The 27941-nt window shown below is 35.3% G+C and overlaps 1 protein-coding gene across 1 annotated transcript; it reads left to right on the top strand.

Moving 5' to 3' along the window:
- The first annotated feature begins 229 nt into the window (after positions 1 to 229).
- EIF1AX (eukaryotic translation initiation factor 1A X-linked) lies at positions 230 to 27941 on the top strand. Its single transcript, XM_031959510.1, has 7 exons — positions 230 to 553; positions 14913 to 14996; positions 18277 to 18380; positions 22062 to 22112; positions 23096 to 23177; positions 23797 to 23888; positions 25349 to 27941. Exons 1-7 carry the CDS (start codon positions 538 to 540, stop codon positions 25352 to 25354), a joined length of 435 nt encoding a protein of 144 aa, XP_031815370.1. The 5' UTR covers positions 230 to 537; the 3' UTR covers positions 25355 to 27941.

Consider the following 27941-nt stretch of genomic DNA (forward strand, 5'->3'; position numbering starts at 1 on the left):
ACAAGAGGAAGACCTCTGGAAGTGTGGAGGGGGGTACCTAGGTTCGCGGCTCTGCGGCTCCGCCCCCTCGAACACGACACATTCCACGCGCCCGGACGCAAAGGATTCCCGTCCCCGCGCGTTCTAAGGAGTCGTTTCCGTTGGTCGCGCCTGCGCGTTTGAGGCCGGGAAGGAGAGCCGTCGGCGGAGGCGGAGGGAAGCGACGCACGCTCCCTGCGACGCCATTTGCTAGTTCCAGAGCGTGGGACGGGAGAGGTCGCGCGAGAGAGACTCGCGCACCTACTGAGTAACTAGGGATTTTCTGCGCACGCGACATCGTCCCTGTCCGGCCCCCCGCATTTTCTCCTCACCACACACTCCGTCCCTGCCGGAGTTTCCAACTCGCGACCTAGCGCTCGCTCTCTCCGCCCCCTGCCAAAGGGGCTTTCTTCTACCTCGCCCAGACAGGCGAAGCCCGTCCGCCCGCCCGCCCGCGCGTCCTTCGGAAGAGCCACCGCCCGAGAGGGAGACGGAGACCCCGCAGAGGCCGCCGCAGCCATGCCCAAGAATAAAGGTAACGCCTCCTAGTCGCGATCGACCCGCCTTGGGCCTGGTGGCGCCGGGCCGCGGCCTAGGCCGCTCCGGGACGCCGTGGCGACCTTCCATGCCCCTAGTTCTAGGCGTCCCCTCGGATCCTGGGTGCCCCGGGAAGAGGGAAGGAGGGAGGGAGGAAGTTACGGTCCCACCTCCGAGTTCGGTCACGGGCAGGCAAAGTGCCGACGCCATGTTGGTAGGGCCTACGGGGGAACAAACGTGTGGGGGGGGCGGTCTCTTCGCCCCTCCCCACCGTGAGGTGAAACCGAGGCTCGCACAAGCGCTGGGCGGACTAGAGCCTGCGGGACCGACTCTGACCAGTGCGCGGGATTTAAAAGGGCAAAGCCCCCGAACCCAAGCCTGGTCTCTAACCACGCCAAGCCGGAGTCTGCGCCCGCCCGTCGGCATCTGCGCGCTCCAACTTTCCAAGAGCGTAACTCTGAAGGCCATTACAACTCTGCTGCACTCTCCGAGAATGTTTATCACGGCTTTTCTCTATGTGCTTTCGCAAGTTGCTCACCTGGTCCGATCTTCCCTCATCTTCTACGAATCCCCCCTTTAAAAAAAATCTAATTCTTATTCTCATCCCTCCTTTTCTTTCCCTGATTATGTATTCAATGTTTCTCTTCAGATGAGCTAGAGTACTTCAAATAGTGTCGCATTTTATGCTATTAAAAGTAGTCTTTAGTTGCTCCCAATTAATACGTGTAATACCCGAAATGGAATGTCAAGTCAGCAAAGCATGTATTAAGTGTCTACTAAGGGCAAAGCACCATATTAAGCTCAAGAGATTGCTTTCTAGGAGCTCCGCTATTTAATGAGAGAAACAACATGCGTACAACCACGTGAGTACAAAAATAGAGATAATCAATAGAAGAAAGGCTAGCAATTTCTTTTAAAAGACTCTAATAAAGGTTTCTAGTGGGAGATATTTTATCTAAGACCATGTAAAAAGTTGCTTGTAATAATTGGGAAGATTCAGTATCCAGTTGGTTTAGAGGTAGGTAGAGATCTCATTTAAGAGATTTGAGGAAAGAATTTTCAGTAGACTGAGTTTTCATCGAGTCTTGGTTTCTTAACAGCTGGGGGCATTCTTTCTTTTACAGAGGAATTTAGATTGAAGTTCTATTTGACTTTAGCTCTCAGAATCTGAAAAATCTGTTACTTTGTCAATGTGGACTTTTTTTCGTTTTGTGCGATTCTTGAGTATATGTGTATCGTGTGTTACTATTGGACAATTCAACTTGTTCCTTGCCTTTCGTTCTCTTTAGTGTAATGTTCCCCTATTCGTTTTTTTTAATATGTGCGTTTGTTTATATGGCAGTAAAGTAACAAAGCTGTGTCAGATACAGTGAACTCATTTTAAAGGATCACTTTTTTAGAATTTTGCTAATTTATTTTATTCCAAAGTACCTTTAAGAATGGTATTCAAGATTTTGTTTTTGAGGAGAAATTCCCATATGAATTGGATGTCTTAATCTTCTTTAATTTGAAAATCCAAAAGCTTTGTTGGTATAATTTTGTTGATAAATCTGAGGTAGTGGGGTATGTTGTAAGTGAGCCTTGAATATATAAATCTTAAGTCACAGTATTCTCAAATAGGCGAGTACAATCGAGGAGCCCCTAGATGGCGCAGTGGCTCCGACCCTGAAGTCGGGAAGACTTGAATTCAAATTTGACCTATAATACTTAACACTTCCTCTTAGCTGTGTGATCCTGAGCAAGTCACTTAACAATTTCTCATGGGTCGGGGGAGGCTTTTTTAAATAAATAAAAGAGGAGTACAGTTGATCTCTGGAAACAGATACATAGTAAATTGAAGAATCAATAAATATTTATTAATCTGCTAAGAACTGAGGGCACAAAGATTTAAAATGATTTCTGCTCTCAAGGAGCTCATAATCTAATGGGGGAAGACTACACATAAAGGAGCTGGGGGGGAGGAGAGGACAATAAGAAAACTCACTCAGCCTGGATGGGAAATGGTCTGATTAGGTATGAATTTCCAAAATGCATTGATTTCATTATACAGAATGAGTTTCTAGAGATTATGAAATCAAGAAGAGCAGTCAGATGGGAAGTGATAAAGTGAATGCCCTAAACTTCCTTGCTTGTCCACCACATGTACTAATTCTTCACTTTTGGTTACAGCTGCCACAGGATTTTGAGATAGGTGCTATAAGACACTGAAACTTCACTTGATATATTAGCCACTTGTTCAAGTCTATTGCTTGATAATCTGATGTCAAAAGAACTTGGAATTTTGGCACATACCTAGCTTGAATATTTGAAAACTTTAAATGTGTGGTTTAGCCCATCCTTGTTTCCTTACAGAAACAGAAACTCTTGGGTTTAGTTTTTACATTACAACTATAGATGTGTAACTAAAATTTTTCACATTAACTTGTGAACACTAGACTTAGTGCAAGAGTTTTTAACCTTTTTTTCCTCATGGATCCCCTTGACAGTCTGGTGAAGCCTTTGAATTCCCCCCCACACACACCTTTAAAATAATGTTCTTAAATAATTGAAGGAAATTATAAGTTTCAGCTAGAGCTTAGTAAAAATAAAAATAATTTTCCTATCAAAGTTAATGAATTCCAAATTAAGAATCTCTGAATTTACCTAATATTTTCCAGCCAAATGGGATCTTGTGCTTTCCTTCAGTTCTTTTACCTACTTTGTTTCCTCCTGCTTCAAGGATGCCAGCATAGCTCTCTGCTTCTAGAAATAGGTTTGCCCTATTCATGATCATATTCAGAAGAAAATAGGTATGGTGAGTTAACAGGCAAGTTGGAAAAGCAGTCTCTGGGAAGAATTTGAGGGAAGGAACTGCTTTTAACAACTTTAACGCTATTCTTTGACTTGCTGCATTACTTGTCTCTTGGTGATCCCCCATCTGTCCTCATTTGCTGTCTCCTGATCTACTTTGTTCCCAAGTCCCAATGCAATTTCAAAATAATTTTTAGTCTTGAAGACTTGAGTGAGTCTAGATGAAGCCTGAATTTTGCAACTTGAACTTGTATTGAGAGTTTCAGGGATTTTGTCTCTTTCTAAATTCAAATTGGGTATCTGCTGTAACCCATGTTTTTCTGTTTTCTTTTACTTGTTTCTTTCTAAACTTTCTATAGCACTCTTTTCTCTCATCAATATCTCTTAGCAATCTCATTTCCTCTACTTTCAACTACTGCTTTTTATGTAGTTGAATTCCAAATTTGTTTCTCTAGAGCCTTCCTTACCTCTTGTTGGTGGCATGTCAAATTCAGTATGCCCAAAACTAAGTTTATTTTTTTTATTCCTTAGAAAATACCTCCACTGGCTTCACTTTAGCAGGCAATGGTACAAGTTGAAAATTTAGCAAGATATCCTGTACTTTTTATCTCTCGTATTTTGTCCTGTCTTTTTAATTCCTAATAGTTTCTACCTCCTAAGTTTTCCCTTCCACCATCCTAGTATTATACACCTCCAGTTATTTTAATAACCTTCAAAGAACAACTAAAGTGGAGTAACAATTGATTGTGTTATTTCATCTGTGTGCCTGTTTCCTCATTTGTAAAATGGGGATGATATTAACAGCTACCTCCCAGGATTGTTGTGACGATAAAATAAAGATGTTTTAATAGCACTTAACAACTTTAAAGTGGTATATAAATGATAGCAATGTTGTTAATAGCAATAATAATAATTAGGTCTTCCCACCGACCCTTTAATGCCAGCTTTCTATTAATAAATTATATTACTCCCTACTTGGAAAAGTTCACTAAGTATAAAGTTCATACTCCTTTGCCTAACATTCCAGATCTTTTGTTTTGTATTTATTTACATATTGAATCATTCTGGGAGAAGAAAAACCATAAGGGGGGGGGGGGGAGGAAAGGTGGTACTTAATGATTTACATACAGTTTCCATGTTCTATCAGTCGGTGCAAATGTCATTTTCCATCCAAAGTTTAATTGGGATTGCTTTTGGTTCATTGAATTGCTGAAAAGAACCAAGTCTATCACAGTTTATCAAGTGATTTAGAACATTTTTTCATAGGGCATTATAGATTTTCCATAATTTAGTGTCACCTTTCCTTCTTTCTTCCCACCAGATTTGTAATTTAATCTGTATGGCAAATTTCTAGTTCCTTCCACTGATTGAGATTGATGCATTTTTGCAATTTGTAGTCTTAGAAGAATTGCCTGGGACATTGAGATGTTAACCTTGCCCAAGGTAGCAAAGCCAGTGTATCCGAGGTTGGGAATTGAACTACGTTTCCTGGTTAGCTTTCTGTTCTCTGTCTTACGCCTTCATCATATCTTCATTATACATTTCCTGCCCTCTACAATCCCTTCTTTGCCTTTTTTCTGCCAAGGGCCATTTGGATATTTATAACATCATTTATAGACCATACACAATTATCAACTTAAGTAGTGGAAGGTTGCCTCAATAAATGATTTCACAGACTCTTAATTCCCCACTATTGCTCCAGACAAATCGAATTTGATCTCTTGAATAATCCTGTTTTTCTTGCCTTTGTCTTCATGCTTTCACTTTGCTTTACATCCCTTAAGACCCAATTCAAACTCTCAAACTCTACCTCCTCCTCCATGAAGTATCTTTACCCTTAAGCACTTTTCCTGATAGTTCCCAATAGGCACACATCAAAGGGCTTTTTTCTCTTCCCACATACAGCTTTTGCATTGGGTGCAAAATCCAAATGCATATCTATCATTGTCATGTTGGTCTTTATTTAGCCCAAAGAAAATATTTAGTTTGATGCAGTGTTTTACAACATTTTTAGACTGTCATGATGGGGGAAAATACAAATTCATTTAAAATAACTGAATTCAAAATAGCTCTCTGTTGACATGTTGGTATATTTTCTTAAGCAGTGGATCTTTATGAAGGGCTCTGAAAATCTTACACCTTGAAAAAGGGTCTTTAATTCAAAGGTTGGGAACTACATCAAGTAACAACTCTTCTATTAAGTGCTTGCTGTAGCCTGGTACTATGGGTGTAAAGCTTTTCAGAGAAAGTGGGATTTTACCTGGATCTTGAAGGAAGGCCAGGAAAGTATAAGAGGTGGCTATAAGAGAAAAAATATTTCAGACATGAGGGACAGCCAGTGAAGATGTCAAGTTAGAAGATGGAGTAAGAAGGCGAGGTTCAGGAGATTACAGAACACATTGTGGGGAGGGGGGGAGATAGGCGGGGAGTAGTAAAGTATTAAGGTGTTGGAAACACGGGTTTGGGAGAAGATAAATGATGATGGTCTTTAAATACTAAACAGAATTAATTTATTCTTATTTTGCTGAGACAATTGGAGTTAAGTGCCTGGCCCAAGATCACACAGCTAGGAAGTGTTAAGTGTCTGAGATTAGATTTGAATTCAGGTCCTCCTGACTTTCAGGGCTGGTGCTCTATCCACTGCACTACCTAGCTGCCCCCTACTAAACAGAATTTTAATATTTGACCTGTGTTTAAGGACGGTCACTGATAGCTAAGTAGAAAATGGATTTCTGTAGAGTGAATAATACTAGAATATTGCAACAGTGCAGGTGTGAAATAGCAAGGACCTACACAAAGGTGGGGCCAGCATCAGGAAAGAAGCATATACTAGAGATGTTAAAAGACAAATGCAACAACTTGGAAACTGATTAGATAATGGGATTCACAAAGAGAATGAGAAAAGGTCTCTTGTATGTGACACCTGAATTTGTGTTATGAAGGAAACTAGGGATTCTAAGAAGCAAAGATAAAGGAGTGTGTATAAAGCTATCCATAAAAAGACATGGAAAGCTGTAATAAAGAATAGTTTAATTAGAATGTGGAAGGCATAAAAAGGTGGAGTAATATGCAATAAGGCAGGAAAGGTATGTGAGGACTAGATTGCAACTATAGTTAAATGATTATATTCAGGCAATCGGGAGCCACTGAAATTTTTAAAGCAGAGTCTGGAAACTGATACCAGGTTGAGCAATTTTACAGAACTAGATCAGAATAGAGGCTAGGTCAGTGAGAAAAAAAGGTACAAATAGGAAGAGTAGTTGTGGAGATAATAATCAAAAAGATGTGGCAGTTGGCTAGATATGAGGATGAGGAAATCAGGAATGATTCAGAATCATGGAGGGTTGGAAGGGACTTTAAGAAATTTATCTAATTCAACCCCCTCATTTTACAGAGGAAAACTTTTGAGAAATGGAATTTATACCTAGAAGCAAGTACTCTTTCCATTATCCCATATCCCCATTTCCTGAGGGCTAAATGCTTGGTTTTTTAAGAGGGGATTATATGCTGAATATAAGGAAACTTGGAGAAGGAATGGGATTGGAGACAAATGAGTTGTGTTTTGGATGTATTGATTTCAAGCTAGAGATGGGAAGTAGTAGGCAGTTAGAAATAGGTCCAGTAAAAACACTTTGCTCCTCTCTCATGAAAGTAGACATTGTGTTATTACATTATATTTTTCTGTTTATATATCACCTCCTTATAATACCAGAGAAACTGAAGCAGAAGAGATTGGTTTTTAATCTTTAATGTGGAGAGTTGAGACTAGCCCACCGAAGTGGCACTCTTATCCAAAGCATTTGGCTCAGATAAACCAAGGCAGGGAATTTATATAGGGTTTAATCTAACTGGGGTTTAACAAAGGCAGATTAGGGTGGGATGAGGAAGCTGGGACTAGCCATAATTTCAAGAAAGGATCATAATTTAATCCTCCACAGGATAAGTAGGTCAATATAAGATCATGGAAAGGAGACAGTGAGGTGAAGGGCTATACTCAAAAGGAAGGGAGAATTATTCCAGCAAGGATTGAGATAAAGCACCTGGAGTTTATAACTCAATAATATGTAAGGGTAGTCCGAGCTCCAAGGTTTTTCCTGAGCTCTTTTTTTAAACCCAATTTACAGTCTTGATAGCAAGGAAGGGTGGGGGGGGGGGGGTGGCTATGACCTATCCAGCACCCAACAACTATACTAGACTAAGCTCCATGGTTTTGTCTTAACCAAACTTTATATCTTTCCCAGTACATGGGTAATTAATAGTTTCATTGAAGTGTGAGACTGAGAAGAAATAATTTGAGTGTGCATGTTTAAAATAACCACTTTAACACAATCAATAAGTGGTCTTTCTCCCTCTTTAAGAGGTTGTAAGGAGGGAGAATCTAGTCTCTTAAGGTAGCTTATTTCACTTTTGAGTTTTTTCCTCCAAACCTAAATTGTATTTTTTTGGAGTTTTTTTTTAGTGCTTTTAGGTCTACCCCCTTAAATCCAGAGAAAAATCTAATCTTATCTCTAAATCACAGCCTTACAAATACTTGAAAGAGCTGTCCTCTCCCCCCAAGTATACTCTTTTTCTGCTTTACCCTTAGCTGTAATCTGAAAACCTTTCCTCAACTATTCATTGCCCTCACCTGAATACTCTCCAGTTTTTCCAAACTCTTAAATCATAGTGGTCAGAATTGAGATATGAAGCTCTGTGTAGTAAAGTAGTCACTTCACTTGTTCCTGAAACGTAAGTTATCTTTGACTGTAGCACAGGATTTAATGACCATTTTTGACTTATTATTACAGAGTTACTCACTAAGCTTTACAATCCACTAAAACACCTACATTTTTCAGTAATGTGTCAGTGCTTTCCCCATCTTATTTATGATTGTGAAATTGATTTTTATGTGTGCTCAGGTACAGGACTTTACATTCAAATGTTCTAATCTGTCCTGGATAATTTTTATTCTAACTTTGTTATCTGATGGGCTAACTATAGCTTTCAGTTTGGTATGAACTACAAATGTGATTAGCATATCATCTATGCTTTTAACAAATTATTGATGAAAATAAGTAGTACAGGTCCAAACATCGATCCTTTCTCACCAATACTGATTTTGCATCAAATCCATCTTCAGTAAAAGTTTGTAGGAGATGCTTTTATCATAAACTTTGGTATGTAAAGCCCAAGTAAATTGTATCTACTTCATTCTTCTAATCTAATGTTTGATGATAGTTATTTTGGAATGACCTGTTCTTGATGAGGGTATGCTGACTCTTTTGTTATCAACATGCTTTGGGATAGTCATTAATTTCTTTTCTCATTGACCAAATTACCTTCATAATAATGCATTATAGAAATTTTCTCTGTAATCAGTGAGTCAAGCTCACTGACCTGTGGTTTTCAGATAATGTTCTCGTTTCTTTTTTGGAAGTTAGAACATTTGCCTTTAACCAGTTTGATGGTGTTTTTCCCATTTTTCCATGATCTTTCAGATATCACCAACAGTGTCAATCAACATCTGATGGTTCTTTCAAGATTGAAAGTAGTGCATATGGTCTAGGTTACTAGTATTCATCAAAAACAGTACCAATTCCCTAAATGACTTAATAGTCCATTATTTACAATAAAAACTTAATTTTTCCTTTTCAAAGAAAACAAATTAAGTTTTTAACAACTCTTTTTATTGTACTTTATTTTAAACCCATCAATGACTTGTCTATTAATATGTTCCCTTTAATAATATTGATTGCAAATTATCCCTTTTTTTTTCCTCTTTATCCTTCCACAAATTCATCTCAAGGACATCAGCCACCTTTCTGAAAACACTTAAGATACCAATAGAGTCATTTAAGTCTCTCTCTTCTGAGGCAGTTGAGGTTAAGTGACTTGCCCAGTACTTCCAGGTAGGAATTATTATGTGTTTCAGGTCCTCCTGACTTCAAAGCTGATGCTCTATCCACTGTGCCATCTAGTTTCCCCCTAAGCTTTATTTCTTAACCTTCACCTTTTTCATATGATTGACCCAACTTATTTTTTTAATTGTATATTTCCCTAGTTGGTGTCCTTTACTCATGTTGTCGTGAAGATTCCTTATTTGTAACATATTGTAATCTGCTCACACCTACCATGTCTCACCATTAGATTTTATGATACCATTTCTTGTTTTTATATTTAGAGCTTTCTAGGAAAAGTATATATGGTTATAGATTTGTTCTATATAATATATATATATATTTGTTCTGTTAAAAAATTCAAGGTTATTGATTCAAGATTGGCCCAAGCATCCACACAAAAAACTAAGTGGATGAAGGAGCCAAACTATTAATGGTTATAACAGATCTCAACAATAAGCTTCTAGTTACTGAGATTTATGACATCCACTTTTATGGACATGGATAGTTTATAGAATTATGAGGGGAGGAGCCCAGAAAGGAAAGATTTGTATATGGCTTTTATTTTCTCTGACAGTTTATAATGACCTTGAATGAAAGGACTGCCTTTATTGCTATTAAACCTTATAGAATCAGAAAAATAGAAGTTGTTGTTTCAAATGGAAATTTACTATTCATATTTCAAGTCAAGAGTAAAAGAACCAGCAGAAAGGTCTCTTGCCTTCCAGATGAGGTCCTGAATGGTGAGTGTGGTGGACAGAGAGAAACTGAAGTTTTGATAATAATCAGTCCTGGGGTAGACAGGAAGAAGGCTCTGATCATTTTACTTCTGTGGTCCCACCTTCAGGAGGTAATCTAGTCAGAAATTCAAGTTATGTCAAGTCCCTAAGTCTGACATTTTCCCTGTAAAACTTATGGCCCATGACTTTTACCACTGCTCTCCCTTAGGTAAGTGTCATGGCACTTGGTCTAGTAATGTCTTTCCCCATGCCATGTGGTTTCTTTCCTAACTGCACTATGCTTTTCAACTCCACTTTTCCTTATAGCTAACTAATTCTTTTAGAATATTAAATCCCTTTCAGGATTTATCCTGCCAGTTTAGGGCACGCCTCAACTTTTCATGGATTGTTTCCTTCTAGTAAATGGCAAGTTTCACTAGGGTTCTTGATATTTTCATCATTAATTATTAAAACCTTTTTCTATGCTCTCCCAACTCTTTATTTCTTATTTACCATTTCTGGTGTCTATTGTATCCCATCATTTTGCCTGTAACACCTCTTCCCCTAAATAAATCTACCTTTTGCTAAAGATTAGAATGGCCATTGTGAATTTTTAACTCTTAGCATTTGGGTACTTATCATCATCTGGTGTCTACATCAGCCAGATTACTCCCAAAATATTTCCAGTCACTGGATCAGCATCACTAGTTAATCTTCCTGAAGATCCCCTTGATCTGCTTTAAAACCCAGAGTGATTCTCCTTTGCTTACAACACCCAGAGTTTATATTCATAGTCATATATGGTATTCTTTCACTTTCTCCCCACCCTTGCTCAAACTATTCCTATCACCTAAAATGTCTTCTTCCCTTGACCAAATCTTCATCTCAGCCCTCAAGTCGAATACTATTTAATTTGTGAAGCTTTCAGTGATCTCTGTCCTTAATGAAAAGTCATTAATTTAGCACTAATTGCTCTCTTTTTTTCTTGAATGTCGTAGTCTTCCTTAACTAGATTACCAAAGTTCTTAAGATTAGACTTGTTATATCTTATAGTTTTACAGTGTTTCTCCTCACTTTTGCTTCCTAGGTTAAACTTGTTTTAGAGGGGGAATAAATATGGGATTGATTGATTTTTTTTGCCCCAAGTCCCACAAGATTAGGAAAAGAGGAACCCAAAAAACACATGAAAGAAATTATTTGGAGGCCAGAGATAAAGGAAGACTATAAGGGTGGGATATAAATATTTATATATTGAAAGGGAGGCATAATAGATATGGTAGCATTAACTTATAACTTTCTTATTCTCTCAGATCCAGCTCAGGAGGACAAAACCTAGAACTTTTGCACAGGAGAATCTATGGTAGGGTTAGCAGGCAGTCTGTTAACATTGGGGTGATAAAGTAATAAAGACCATTTTTCTGGTCTAAAAAACACAAATTAGGTATCATGATTTTTCCCCTCTCGGTGAAACAGAAAAAGGATGGGGCATTGGTTCCTGTAGAGTCAAAATCCAAACAATGGGACGACATAAAGGGCATTACAAAGGATTCTCTGAAAAACTTTGATCCTGACCATATACAAAGTAAATATAGAATGTTTCATAATTCTTAAAAAGGAAGAGTTCAAAACAATATCTCTGAGGCTGCTAGAGAGATACTGAAAGAGGCAAAAAAACAAAAACATAGTTCCTGCCCTCTACTGAGCTTATATTCTAATGGGGGTGCCAACTTGCAAAGATATACATAACAAGCCATCTAAATAGGAAGTAATTAACAGTAAGAAGATACTAGAATTTTCATTGAGTTGGGAAAAGTTCCCCATAAAAGTTGAGATTTTGGACTTGAAGGGAAGCTAGGGAGGTTAGTTAGAGCTGAGGAGAGAGAGCCTTCCAGGAATTGGGAAGAGCCAAAGAGAATGCCAGCAGTTAAGAGAGAAGTGTGTTTTTTGTTTTGTTTTGTTTTTTTGTTTTTTTCTCAGCGAACCACCAGGCCGCCACTGGATCTAAGAGTATGTCTTGGGAAGTAGTAGTGTTGTAAAGGTAGGAGGGACTGTCATAGAGGGCCTTGATTGCTGAACAGCAATTAGCATTTGGTCTTGGAAACAATTAGAAGTCACTGGAGTTATTGAGTAAAGGGGAAAAGGGAAGGCAAGGGTGGCATGATTATGCTTTCCTTTGTTTAGAAATGTCATTTTGGCAGCTGAATGAGGCAAGGAGGGGGAACTTGGAGAGGGAGAGTTAATTGAAGTAGGCAAGGATTGCTGCTGAGGGGCCTGCATTGTAGTGGCAGTATCAGAGTAAAAGGGGGAGGCATAAGGTAGACAAGACATTTTACAGACCTGAAATTGACAAACCTTGGCAACAGATTGCATGTGAGTTAGTTTGGTAGTGAGGAGTTGATAATGATTCCTAGGTTGCAGACCTGAGGGACAGGGAAAAGGAAGTACATTTGTAGTTTGCATTTAAATTGTGAGAATACTAGACTAAAAATGTGAACTACCATTTCGTTTTGTCAGCTGTTTGGAATAGATAGTATTGAAATTGCTGGGCCTTTCTAAAGTGGGAAAGTCCTTGAAACCACAGCGAGGGAGTATATTATAGCTGCTAATGCCTCTTTGTATTTTTCCCATTGCCAAATAATTACTTTGAATAATTTTGTTAGTACTCATGTTGTATGTATTATTGAATTAGAAAGTAAGTTTGAGGGGAAAGATTGCCATTTTTATTTTTGGATCCCTAATACCTAGCATAGAACCTAGAAATAGCAGGTACTTGTTGCAACATAATTGATTAATAAAGTTTTAAGTAAAACAATTAACTGGAAGGAAGATCTTGGCAACAAATTTCAAATAAAGGTCTGATAGCCGAGATAGAGTAGACAAATTCTTCAATAGATAGGGTAGAGCCATTCTTCAATAGACAAAGGATTATGAACAGACAGTTCTCCAAAGGAGAAATGTACTCTATTAACCACATGAAAAATTCTCTAATTACTAATATTAAAAGAAATACAAATTTTAAAAAGCCCTGAGGATTCTGTCTCACATCCATCAGATTGAATAGGATGTCTAAAAAAGGAATTGATATTTGTTGGAGAGGATGGTAGGAGAATAGATCCACTCATCAATTGTTTCTTGGAGCTGTAAAGTGTGGTCTGCCTGTTCTGGAAGGCAATGAAACTTTTCCAAAGTCACTAAACTGTGCATGCCCTTTGACCCATGGACAACTGGAAGTATTATTCCAATTTAAAAGTATAAAAGGCCTAGTGTACAAAAATATTTACAGACCTCCAAGGGACATAGGTGAGTTTCAAAGGATCTATAATCTGTGAAGGAAGAGCAGTTATTTATGTTCATCAACTTCTAAATGAAATACAGTATTTTCTTCAATTTTAAAGTCGTCTGAGAAGGTATTCAGTAGGCTTCACCAGATTACCAAAGGAAATCCGTGACATTTAAAAAAAATTTTTTTTTTTTTTTTTTTTTTGAAACACCATCTTGGTTTAGTCCCTTGCAGTTACTCAAATATGTTAATTTTTACTTTTTATTTCAGAGAAAGGCAGCTTAGATGGTACAATGGGTATAGCCTGACCTGGTTGGAGTTAGGGAGAATCAAGTTAATCCTTTCCAACATTTAACTTGCAGTGTAATTTGTGAGCAAATAACTTAATCTTTATCTTTCTTCATCTGTCAAGTAGGGATAATACTTGCTTCACAACATTGTTGTGAGGATAAACGAAGGGGGAAAAATAAATCTAATTTTTGGAAACCTTCAATCACTATATATAAAGGTACTGGCCACATTAGTAGTTGTAGAAAATCTTTAATTTTTTTTATCAGGACTGCTTAGAAGTCATCCATTTTATTCAAGATCCAAATTTTTCCTTTAGAATTATATACTTAGTCTTTCAGGATGAGTTATAAGCCTTCATCTTTTTCTTCATAGAATATCATATTCCAAGATTTTCCTTTGTAATGATTGTTTCTTAGTGTTAAGTGTTCCTGACTAATTTCTTAATAACTGAACTTGGTCTATTTTTTACTGGGTTTTTTTTGTTGTTGTTTTTTGTTTTGTATGTTTGTGTTTGAACCTAGAAGCTCTGGAATTTTGGCTTTTTACATTCCTGATAAGTTCTTTTCTATTTTCACTTTGATTCTAGGAAGGTTTCCCTAATGATTTCTTGAATAAAATGTTGTTTTTTAAAGTTTAACTCTCTTTTTCTCTAATGGAGTAATTTTGCTTTTTTTCATTTTTAAGGACTCATTACGGTTTTTTTAATCTTTTGTTTTAAGTTATTCTCCTTACAATTCTTTCTTTCAAAAGCTCTTGTTTTACTTGTAATAAGTTTGTTTTTAATCTCCGGCTTCATTTATTCTCGTCCTTGTCACCAGGCCTTTCTCAGAGGCTTTGCAATTAGTCTGTCCTGGGTAATCCTCATAAACATTTCTCAATCCATATTTTTTCACAGTGCCAGAATCTACTTTTTACTCATCTCCATCCTTTACTTCCTGGTTTAGGACTTTGTGCCAAGACCGGGCTTTATTCCTTCCTGTATTTTTGAATGAGATGTAGGATCTCCTTGGTTTTTGACCATAATTTCCTGGGTTGATGCTGCTTGCTTTTACACTCTCCTGGTGTGTTACATATAGACTTGGAACAGTCAGTTTTCAAGCTCCCACAGATTGTCTAAGGGTTGATTTCCTTATTTGAAGTTGAAGATCAAGGCTTTCCTTTGTTAGATTTTTACTAGAATTATATACATTGAAGTGAATTGCTCTACAATTTTTTACCCCTTCATATTAACCAGAAGTCCCATTGCCTGTTTTAGGAACTACCTCCACCTAGGACATAAAGAAAATTAAAGATGTGCCTGAAATAATGTTGATTTTGTTTTTTTTAAGATTTACACTTATTTTAGCTATGGTTACTTTACATATCTATATACAAGTTTTTTAGTTTCTTTTTAATCCTTAGGTAAGGGAGGTAAAAATCGGCGCAGAGGAAAGAACGAAAATGAATCTGAAAAAAGAGAGTTGGTCTTCAAGGAAGACGGACAGGGTAAGTATACTACTTTTCTGATTTACTAAGTTAACAAGTTTCTAACATATGTAGATCATGTGTGGGACTTGTTAGAGGATACCTGTTAAATTATGGTTTCCTTTGTCTTAGAAAGTGAAAATTTTAACTAGAAGATGAAGAGAAAGATTAAGCTGACTTAATAGTCATTATTATGTGAGAATGGTCGTTTCTTTCAGTGTATAATTATGGTTTTCCTGGCTTTATTTTTCACTTTTCCTTTCTTTAGCCAGTCTGCCATATTTCCCAAAAAATCATAATGTTGATCACAGAAATCTGAATAAAAATAAAGAATGCAAATGTAATAATTTATAGGGGAAATGTAAAAAAACAATTTCAATTTAAAATATTTAGCTGGGTAAAAACTAATTGTTAGAATTATTGGATAGAGGGCTGGAGTTAAGGAGAATCTGAATTCAAATCTGGCCTAAGATATTTACTAGCTCTTTGACCCTGAGCAAGTCACTTAATTTTGATTGCCTTAGTGCATGCCTCTCTTACCCTCCCCCTCCAAAAAAAAATTAATAACCAGGGAGTTAAAGTTGAATGAAATTTTGACTATGAGACATTTAAACTTACTAAGTTGAAAAATATAATTATTAGCAAGTATGACTGTAGCACCTTAGGCAGGCAAGACAATTTAACCTCTGATTTCTTTTTTTTTTTTTTTCCTCTCCCCCCCCCCCCCCCCCCCCCCTTAATAGCCTTTTATTTACGAGTTATATGTATGGGTAATTTTACAGCACTGACAATTGCCAAACGTTTTGTTCCAAATTTTCCCCTCCTTTCCCCAAACCCCTCCCCTAGATGGCAGGATGATGACCAGTAGATGATACATATATTAAAGTATAAATTAGATACACAATAAATATACATGATCAAACCGTTATTTTGCTGTACAAAAAGAATCGGGACTCTGAAATATTATATAATTAGCCTGTGAAGGAAATCCAAAATGCAGGTGGGCAAAAATGTAGGGATTGGGAATTCAATGTAATGGTTCTTAGTCATCTCCCAGAGTTCTTTTGCTGGGCGTAGCTGCTTCAGTTCATTATTGCTCCATTGGAACTGGTTTGGTTCATCTCATTGCTGAGGATGGCCAGGTCCATTAGAATTTGTCATCTTATAGTATTGTTGTTGAAGTATATAATGATCTCCTGGCCCTGCTCGTTTCACTCAGCATCAGTTCGTGTAAGTCTCTCCAGGCCTTTCTGAAATCATCCTGTTGGTCATTTCTTACTGGACAATAATATTCCATAATATTCATATACCACAATTTATTCAACCATTTTCCAGTTGATGGGCATCCACTCAGTTTCCACTTTCTGGCCACTACAAAGAGGGCTGCCATAAACATTCGTGCACATACAGATTCCTTTCCCTTCTTTATGATCTCTTTGGGATATAATCCCAGTAGTAACATTGCTGGATCAAAGGGTATGCACAGTTTGATAATTTTTTGAGCATAGTTCCAAATTGCTCTCCAGAATGGTTGGATTTATTCACAGTTCCACCAGCAATGTATTAAGTGTCCCTGTTTTCCCACATCCCCTCCAACATTCTGCATTATCTTTCCCTGTCATTCTAGCCAGTCTTCACAGGTGTGTAGTGGTATATCAAAGTTGTCTTAATTTGCATTTCTCTGATTGATAATGACTTGGAGCATCTTTTCATATGGCTAGAAATAGTTTCAATTTCTTCGTCTCTCCATATCCTTTGACCATTTATCAATTAGAGAACGGCTTGATTTCTTATAAATTAGAGTCGATTCTCTATATTTTCGAAATGAGGCCTTAATCAGAACCTTTGACTGTAAAAATATTTTCCCAGTTTATTGCTTCCTTTCTAATCTTGTCTGCATTAGTTTTTTAACCTCTGATTTCACTTTCTTCTGAAAAAAGTGCTGTGGGCTATATCATCAATGTCAAATTCAAATAGAAATGGGACCACTAAACAGGAATCCTATATCCCCCTTTTTTGACTTAGAAAACCACAAAATAACCTTTTTTTAATTGATTTTTTTTGTTTGTTTTTGTTTTTTGTTTTACTGTTCAATATTTCTCCATTACATTTAAATCTGGATCTGGCTAAGTCCCTTACAGGCTGCATATTTTGATACCTGTATTACATAATTCCTAAAATTTCTTCCATTTGTTAAAAATGTGTGTATGTATAAATAAACATGACAATATGTGCATGTATTTGCACACATAGACACATGAAACTTCTCAAGTTTTCCTATGATTACAGGAATCACTGTTTATTTAAAGGGAAAGCAACATAATAAATTGGAATAATAGTTGTTATATATTTGAAAAGTAACTTGATAAATCTGGTCTCGGACACTTAACACTTCCTGGCTGTGTGAGCCTGGGCAAGTCACTTAACCCCATTTGCCTCAGCGCAAAAAAAAAAAAAAAAAAAAAAAAAAGTAACATGGTATATTCCCCTTTATTATATAAATTTTAATAAAACCTTATTGTTTGGATTGAGTGAGGAATCCAATTTAGTGGAAAGCCTGAATTAGAAGAATTTTTTTTTTTTACAAGATTCCAGTTTTATAATTTTCAAGTGCACATGGCAAATCAAATGAGACTTAACCAAGTAGAATTATTCACTTATTCTGTGAATGTGGTTTAGTGTATGAATAAAAATAATTTTAAATTATTGTATCATTTTTACTAAAAATTTCAAAACAATCTTTTAATGATCATGTTGTTTAAAAATAATATGGTCAACCATGACAGCCCAGGGAGACTTTGAGACTAGCAGATAGCTTGAGCTCATGAGAAATGGGTTATAGTGATGTGAGTCCAATTGGATGTACAAAACTACACCCATCATCAGTATGGCAAGCCACCAGGTTGCTTGGCCAGCTTGACCAGCCAGCCCAGCTGGAAACAGAGAATGTCAGAATAACCAGGCCAAATCAGCATTAGGATCAGGCCTGTAAGTAGCCCTCTGTACTTCCACCCTGGATAATATAGGGATAACTAATCTCAAAAAGAAAAAGAAAATTGTACGTATTGAAAGTTTTATGAAACATTGATTCTTTAACTTTTAAAGCCCTGGAGTAAAATGTCATAAATGCATTAATTTGTTCTTCAAGTAGTACTTTCTGCATTGTGTTAAATATATAATAATCAGCCAGCAGCAAAAATCTTTTTAACATAAACCTTAGTAACAGGGATGCACTTTTAATGAGAAATCTTTGAAGAGCTTTCTTTTAATATGTGTTTTCCCTCTTATACTCTGTTTTCAGAATATGCCCAGGTGATCAAAATGTTGGGAAATGGACGATTAGAAGCAATGTGTTTTGATGGTGTGAAGAGGTTATGTCACATCAGAGGGAAATTAAGAAAAAAGGTATATGGGGAAAGGAATGCATTGGGTATTTTTTTTACAATATAACTAATTATAGTTTTAACTGCAGGGGAAAGTAGGCTCTTTATTGGAGCTCCTGGACTGAAAGCTTCAGATTTCCTTAAGATCCTGCAGCATGATTGAGTAGAGTAAGAACTATATTGGGAATTAGAGAACCAGGGTCTAAATTCTGGTCACTTAGCACCAGTATAACTTTTTTTCCCTCCCTTCCACTCCTTCATCCATTGAGAAGGCAAGAACTGAAGCTATTATGTATGTGAAATCATATAAAAGATTGCCATGTTAGTCACATTGGGGAGGGGAGAGAGGGGTGTGCATAAGAAAAGTAAAGAAAAAATATTCTTCAGTCTGTGCTTCAGACTTCAACTCTCTCTCTCTCTCTCTCTCACACACAAGTTGAAGAGCATTTTTCATCATGGATCCTTTGGAATTATTATGGGTCATTGTTATTGATCAAAATAATTGAAGCTTTCGTATAAGTCTTCTTCCAGGTTTTAATGAATCTTCCTCCATTATTTCTTCTAGCTAAATAATATTCCATCTCAATCATGTACCATACTTTTTTCAGCCATTGACCAATTGATAGGCATCCCACTCAGTTTTTTGTCTCCACAAAGAGAGCTGTTATAAATATTTTTGTATATGTAGGCATTTTCTTTTTTCTTAAATCTCTTTGGTGTGCACATTCTTGCCTGTTATGTTCTCCAGAATAGTTGGACCAGCAAGTCACTTTCCAAACTAGACCTAGTGAAGAACCTTTCTTAAAACAATGTTTTAAAATGCATTAAATACAAACTTGTTACAAAAGAAGCCAGTTACATTTAAGTACACTTAGGTTTACAGGCTTCAAGTTCAAAAACTATATACTAACTGAGGTTTAGCAGTAATGATACATGTTGATTTTCTTTCTTTTTTTTTTAACTGTCAGTTTTAATATGTTTTTAAAACTTTAAGTGGTTTTGAGAATAAATAGAACAAAAGAATACAAGTAGGATGAACCACTTTGCTTGGACTCAAAAAGCACCATTCTAGTGTTTTATGTCCCAAAGTACCAATAATTAAGAAAATATCAGGCAAAGATATCAACACAGGAATAATCAGTTTTTTAAAATTCTAATTGGATGGTAGATATTTGAACATTCAGGCTAATTGATATTTGGATGTTTAGAATGTAGAAAGCCTAATAACTTTGAGGCAGCCAAATTTTTAAGAAAAGCATTGGATTTGGAGTCGGGACCCTACTATCTTGCTCAAATCATTGTGCTTCCTGAGAAAGATCTGTAAGATGAGAATATTGAATGAGATGACCTCTTACAGTCTTATTTAGTTGTAAGTTAAGAGCAAGCACTGCTTGCTTTCTGTGGAAGCATAAGCACTGCTATGTTTTCTGTGGAATCCTTAAAGGTTTAAGATGTCATTATATATAACAAGTTATATATTATAGAAAATGTAAAAACATTGTAGATGTTACTTTTTTCTAAATTATAGTTTTTTCCTAATTCTAAACTAATAAAGACTTCCCTAAATTGTTATAGTTATATAAATATAATACTGTAATATTTCACAATGTAGCATATATTATTTTAAAATTTAATCAGATTTATTTAAAGGAGCCATTTCTAAAATTTTAAGCAGACCAGTTTCTGAGGTAGAAATTTTGCAGTTCTCACCTCTTTTCCCTCCTGTATTTATCATTCTCTACAATTGAAGTTGCAATAGAAATATAGTATATCATCATTTATTGTGTTTAAATTCAAGAAGTATATAGTGTTCAAAAGCACTGAACCTAAAAGTAGGGTGTGCTGCCACCAAGTGTTGGTAGTAGACCTGTTGTCAGCGGGGAAACCTCAAAAAGAAGACATTATTCACATTAGAACTTGATATAGAAGTGAGCCAGCTTTCTTAAAAGTCTATACTTGTAAAAAGCTCTCAAGATTTTTAAGTTAAAGAAAGTTTGACATCTGGGATTTCCCTAATATAATAAAATCAAAGATTTTATAGCACCACTACCCTGGGCAAAAGATTTGTCCAGTCTAGTACAGGTTCTGGCTAGTAAGGCTTCGAGTTTGGGCAGTTGTGTACAATATATCTATTGTCTGAAAGGGAAGAGAATGAGCATTTATTAAATACCTACTCCATGTCAGGCTTTTGAACTAAACACTTTAATGTATTATTTTGACTTGGTTTACAACAATACTATAAAGTAGATCTTGTTACTATTCCATTTTAGATGAAGAAACTGAAACAAAAGTTATATTGGTAGGGCAAGCAAATTAGCTAGTAAATGGCTAAGGAACAAAATTGGAACTCTGTCTTCATGACTTGAGGCCCAGAACCTCTACCATTATATCCATCTTAATCCTTGAGAATTAGCCTATCTTTGTTCAAAGAAGATCATTGATATCTGTTGACTACAAAGTGATAATTTTGCATATGTGTTTGTTTTAATAGTATTTTATTTTTCCCAAATACATGCAAAGATAATTTCAACATTTACCTTTGCATACATGCAAAGATAATTTCAACATTCACCTTTGCAAAACCTTGTGTTTCAAATTTTTCTCCCTCCCCAAGATAGCAAGTGCTCTGATATAGGTTAAACACAGGCAATTCTTTTCAATGTATTTATCATATTGTACACCAAAAAAATCGAATCAAAAGCCAAAAAAAAAAAAAAAAAAAAAAACCACACAGGAGAAAAGGAGGGCGAGGGGTGGGTGAAAATATTATGCTTATGGTTCACATTTATTCTCTCTCTGGATGTAGAGAGATAGCACTTTACATTACAAAGTGATACAAAGTTAATGTGTACAATGTTCTCTTAGTGTTCCACTTGCTTCACTTAGCTCCAGTTCAAGTAAGTTTTCAGACTTTTCTGAAATCAACCTGTTGATCATTTCTTAAAGAATGATATTTCATAACATTCATGTGCCATAACTTATTCAGTCATCCCCCAACTGATGGACATCCCCTCAGTTTCCAGCTCCCTGCCACTACAAAAAGGGCTGCTACAAACATTTCTGCACATGTGAGTCCCTTTCCCCCTCACCTATTGATCTCTTTGGGATACAGATCCAGTAGTGACACTGCTGGATCAAAGGGGTGTTAGGTACTATTTTATAACCATTTAGGCATAAGAACTTGTTATTTTTTAACATTTTAAGTAGCTGGATTTTTTTCATATTACTGGGAAATATATATTTTTTTTTCTTCATTTACATAGTTCCTTTCTTCTCAGAACTTTTCTGTTAAATAATAACTAGTGTTTTTGCCATTTCTAGTGTCTTTCCTAACTGGTGGCTCCAAAAAAAAAAATGAGTACATTTGATGGACAGGTAAAATTAATTTACAGTAATGAAGTTATTTTGTATTTCGGCTTTCCTTATGTAGGAGAAAAAAATTTTTTTTACTTTGCCTGAGAATAATCTGTGTTTATGAGTGTGAAGAATATTCTGAAGTCTTCATCCCAGTTTTCCTGTATTAGGAAACATTTTTTACATTATTGGAGGAGGAATAGAGTATTACTTTATTATTTGCCATAGTTCAGTATTATGTAGACAGGATTTGGTGGAACATTTCCATATTTAAGCTTGATTTTGGCCCTTTAATTGTCTGGAATTTAGAACTTGTAAATATAATCAACTTTTTCTGTACATTTTATAGGTTTGGATAAATACATCGGACATTATATTGGTTGGTCTCCGAGACTACCAGGTGAATATTTACTGTTTTTACTTGTTTAACAGCTTTTTGGAGAAACTAACATCTTGAGATAACATTGATCAGACAAATGATCTAGAAATTCTGACAGTGACCTTGTGATAATTTTTCTCTTTGACTAAAGTCTCTAAAGTAGTACTTTTCTTTCCTTATAAAACTCTTCTAACTCACTTTCATTACATCTTAGAAATTTCTTTTGTGTTTTTTGTTTTTTAAACTTATAAAGCAGATGAACCAAGGTTTTGGTTTGAAAGCTGGAACACCTATCTAGTTTATAAAAGTTTATAAGACATTTAAGGATTCTTCTAGAATACCCTAGAATAATGTGAATAAATAACATGTTCATCTTAGCCAAGCCTTTCCTGTTATAATATGACTTTGTCTTACTGCCCTTTAGCCTTTATCTCTTGATTCCTTTTGTCAATCCTTTTGGAACTCACTTCATCACTTTAATCAATTTGTAAATTAATTACTTTTTTTAAACAGATAATTAGCTGCATATAAAAACCTTATTCATTGGATCAATTGTATTTTTCAAGTGAAATCACTTTTTTTTAGAAATATATTTGTCAAGCATTTAAGTACTTACTTCCTGTTTGCCAGGCATTTAAGCTACACCCTGAGGTTTCAGATTACAAAGACAGAAATATTCTATTCTCACTAATTTTCTCTAAAATAAGGGAAATATTTTTCCTGTGGTCTGGAACCATATTAGGTCTCATTAGGATTGTTAATATTTCTCAAACTGTGTACATTAGACACCTTCTGGCTTCTTGGTAAATACATTCAGAAATATATAGAAAGAAGTTTTTTGGGAAGAAAGGTGGGAATGGGTAAAATGGCACATCCCAGAATGATGGAATTGAATTTACCATTAGTCTTACTCATTCAATATTCAGGTTGAAAATCATTTATAAAACTATTGGTGGATATTTTGGTTTAACCAATTTTGAGTGTGTTTTATATACATTTTAAAGGATAACAAAGCCGATGTTATACTAAAATACAATGCAGATGAAGCAAGAAGTTTAAAGGCATATGGGGAACTTCCAGAGCATGGTAAGAAAGCAATACCTATAAATCATTCCTTTAAGTTGTTTGTTTTTGCTATCGTTTAGGTCAAAAATAAATCAAAAGAATTATCGCTTTTACATTTAATTAATTTACCTGTGGAATTTAACACCCTACTTTTCACATACTTGAGAGAGAATTGCAAAATAGAAGCAATGATTCCTGTAATACTACCAAGTAATTACTTGCAGGACTAATATTCCCATGTGATATCTTTGACCTTTAGGACAGTGTTGCTAAAATTAATTTGGGGCATGAACAGACTAAGACATTTAAACAGTTTTCTTTTAGCAATAGTTAGTGCGTGTTTAAACACGAGCAGGAACATGAGGGAATTCATTGTTAACATTCAATTTTTAGACCTTGACCTATCCTAATACAACGATATATCCAGTAGGATTTTTTTTTTTAATTTAAAAAATTTTTCCTGACAATGTTACATACAGTTGGCTAGAGATGTTTATATTTTGATTGGATTGGAATTGTCTCATAAATGTACTGCATATTTTTGCTTTCAAATGGTTTATAGGTGATGTTGCTTGATTTTGATGGGACTTTTTAATGATCTGTAATACGAATGTTTGATTTTTTTTTTTCTCCTTAATAGCCAAAATCAATGAAACAGACACATTTGGTCCAGGAGATGATGATGAAATCCAGTTTGATGATATCGGGGATGATGATGAAGACATTGATGATGTATGTATTCAAATGATCTTTAAAAAAGAAACTCTTAATATTCATATTATTTCATCTTAATGTGTTCCAAGATTTAAAACAATACACCTATAATTATTTTAAAATACTGGCAGAGGAATTCAGAAGTACAATTTCAGTAGGATGGTTTATCCATGTGTAAAGTGATTTCAACAAAGAACTTTTTTAAGAATACAAAAATTTCATATTTTCATGCAAATATATTTCATATAAATACTGCACTTATATTCTATTGTATATTTGTATGTTCTCTCGTAAAATACACTAATATCCAATGCTGATAACTTGTTGATTTTTTTTTTTTTTTTTTTTTTAAGTGAGTAGGCTTTCGTTTTTGGAAGGAAGAAGATGTTTTTTTTTTGTTTTGGGGGGGGGGGGGGGGGGGGGGGGGGGGGGGGGTTATGGAAGTGTAGTTAATTTGACCTTGAAGGAATAGAATTTTAGATTGAAAGAATTAGGAAGCAGCTTCCAAGCAAGGACAACGTACAATTTTACTATAAGCATACTAAAATATGAAGGCAGAAATAACCTTGCTGTGTGTGTTTAAGAGGGGAGACTGATTTGACTGGGTTGGAAGATGTTTTGGGGGGGAATAAAAATTTTAGGATGAACTTGAAAAGGCTGTGGTTAAAAATCCCAGATAGTGAATTATTATTGGGATAGTCCTAATTTGGATTTAGGGTAATAGCAAATGAATTGGGAAAAGATGGTTTTCGGTACTTGAATATTGTGGGTTCATCTGTGAGGGCTCTTTCTCATGCCATCTCATGCTCTCATAGATCACAAACATACTAACATTTTAGTAGTGGATCACTGAGAGTGGCTGTGACTAAGAAGTTCTTCGTTGTTGTTGTTGTTGTTGTTAACCTAGTGGTGAGTTTAGGTTTTGTTTTTAAGTTTGCAAGATGGATGTAAGAGAAATTATATAGAGAGAAAATGGAAAAGACTTGGTAATTAATTACATTTGGGGAGATTGAGAAGAATCTTAGGATAAAGGATAATATCCCAGTTAAACTTATAGTTTAGTAAGAAGACACACAGCTGTAAAATATTAGAGAGATACATAAACAGTTGTACACCACCTAAAATCTCTCCAAAGTCTGACAGGACTATGCGTAATCTTTGTTGCTGATTGGCCTCAGATTGAGTCCAAGAAAGAGAACTCTGTTGGAGCTGAGAAAAGCATCCTAAAATATTCAGATCTGAGTCTAATATCTACATATAGATATTATAACATTTTTATCTATGTATTGTTGTATCATACATATATAACGTTTATTTTTAAAACATCAGGGATGACTTATAGAAATTTTTATTAGACATTCGTTTTCATTCCACAGCAAATTGTTAAATGTCAAGCAATATCCTTTATGTTAGAACATAACAATCAACGATTTTATTAAAAATGAAATCTTCTTGTTTTTATTCTCTTTATTTTGCAGATCTAAATCGAACTCAACATTTACATTCCGATTTTTCTGAGGATTGTTCAACTTTGATAATTTCATTTGGATTTTTGGCCAAGTCCCATCCTGTTAAGAAGAATGAAAGTTCATTAGCATGAGTGCAGCTTGTTAAACCAGACTGATTTATTTTCGATGTTTGTTTTAAAATATTTATATTTCTTTAAAAACTGATAATGCTGAATTACCTTAAGCGAAATGTTAAGCCCATTTTGTCTCTTTGGTGAATTAGATCTTCAATGTTTGGGTAAAGAACCATAACACATCCATTTGGTTTTTTGGTTTTGGGGGGTTTCTTTTTTTCTTTTCTTTTTTTTTTTTTCTTTTTCTTTCTTTTTTTCTTTTTTATTTTGGTTGTTTTTTTTTTTTAAATGCATTACTGCCTTTCCTATTTTGACCACCTCACTTCCAGTAAATTGATGTTTTGAATAAATTGTTTGCCCTATGATTATCATGGATTATAATTAAATCCCTAGTTTGAATTTGTCTTTTCACTGTACAGAGTCTTTCTGTATGTTCCAGTTTGCCTATAACTTCGAGTTTTTGATAAAATTTAAGGGAGGCAGAAATCTGCATTTAAAGTCATAATGCATGTGTCTTTTTTCATATTTTAATAGCTTATGGCTATTTTTATACTGATTTTGATATTACAAACATTTCCTCAGTAATCTCATCTGTTGCCACCATAAAAAAGTCAAATCTAAAAAGAGCATTTCAAAAATGCAGGTGTTTAAAAAAAAAAAAAAAACTTTTGAATTTGTAAGATTAGTAGTTGCAGAAATTGAACACTGGGTGGCACCCAATTACCTTAAAACATCAGATATAGTTATATATTATTTGCAGAATTTTTTTGTATTAAACATGCCAAGAAAGTTTCCCAAACAATAAAAATAAATGAATAATTATCTTTTGAAGGTAAACATGTAGAATGTTTTTAGTTCAAAGGGTTATGTCTTAATTGTCATTTTATCTTAACCTTCAAAAGTTATGTACCTTGCAAGAAAATTTTGGATAGTTTATGTACATTTAAATTACGGTGTATAAATGAAAATTTGATGTCAACGTCTGAAAATTAAGTTTTTGTCCAAAATTAACCTGAAGGGGTGGAAAAACCAATGGGAAAGATAGTCTCCAGTTTCTGAATGGAAAAACTACTCCTAAACAAGTCTAATAAAGACTAAATTATTATATGGAGATTAACATATTTTAGCCTTACTTTGTGTTTTAGGATGTGTTTTGTTACATACATATTTTTGTACCTTAGTGGATTTTATTTTATTTTTTGGTCTGCACCTGTGATTCAATTGGTGTATGAAACTTCCTCTACCATTACAGATGGGCAGCTGTTACATAGTTTACAATCTTGGAAAATTGTCTGGGACACTAAGAAGTTAAGTAACTTGACCTGTTAGAGGCAGAATTTGAACTCAAGTTTACCTAATGTCAAGACTGGCACTCTACTATATCACTCTGCCTCTAGCTTAACTTTATTTTATTTGATCTTTATTTCCCTCCAACATGATTTTTTTTAGATTGTCAGTAATGATAAAAAAAAAATCATATTTGTACAGTATTTTATGATTTACAAAGTGTTTTCCTCACTACAATTCTGTGAGGTAAGTAGTGCAGCTATTATCCCTACTTTGTAAATGAGCTATCTAAGGCTCAAGAGTTTGCAATTTTGCCATGGTCATAAAGTTAAGTGTTAGAGCCAGGATTTGAACTGGGGGTCTCTATTCTACATCCAGTGTTCTTTCCACACCATGCTGCCTCTGAACTAATAGTTATGAAGTCGTGTCAAGGGCTGGACTATATAAGGATACAATAAGCCACATTCTTATCCTATGCAATACTGAGGAAGAAAATCGAACTTGTAGTTTGGTCCCCTGTGAATCTTATAAATGAGGAAAAATACAATGAAAATAAAGGGAAAGCTTTATCCTTTAAAAAAAACAAACAATTGTCCTTTGCTAATATGAAACCTTGGTATAATATGTGAGGCAAAGAGTAAAACCTTTTGTATCTAGGGAAAGGAGAGCATAGAAACAACTCAGTTTTTCTTTAACATATAAGTATCACTAGTCAATAGGTAAGTGACCCGAGATAGGTAATTGATTGGACATATGGAAAAAGGACTTTGGTTTTCCTTACTAATACTTGTAGGAAATGGTGCTAAAGGCTCTTTTTGTATTGATCATTTACTTGTGTGATAAGGATTCTCTCAAGGTAGCTATACTGCCTATGGAGAATTTTATCCAAATCACTTAGATGAGTTGCTAGAAGGCATAACGTTAATGCCTTACTAACAGTATATATCTATAGATATAGATACAAATAGATATGTCCTCCTGATAGGGAAAGTATAAATATTAGGTTTGTTTATTATGGTCCAAATTAAACATTTACCTTAGAACGCCACACCTTGATGTGAATGACATGATGCCTATGAATTACATCGGGTATTTTAAAATTCTCCGCATTTTACATTTCACACATCAGTGCATTTTCTGCAAATTCCTATAAGGAAGACTTATTCTACCAAAAAAAAAAAAAAAAAAAAGTCTTAATAGAC

Source organism: Sarcophilus harrisii, chromosome 3, assembly GCF_902635505.1.
Source record: "Sarcophilus harrisii chromosome 3, mSarHar1.11, whole genome shotgun sequence".
NCBI lineage: Eukaryota > Metazoa > Chordata > Mammalia > Dasyuromorphia > Dasyuridae > Sarcophilus > Sarcophilus harrisii.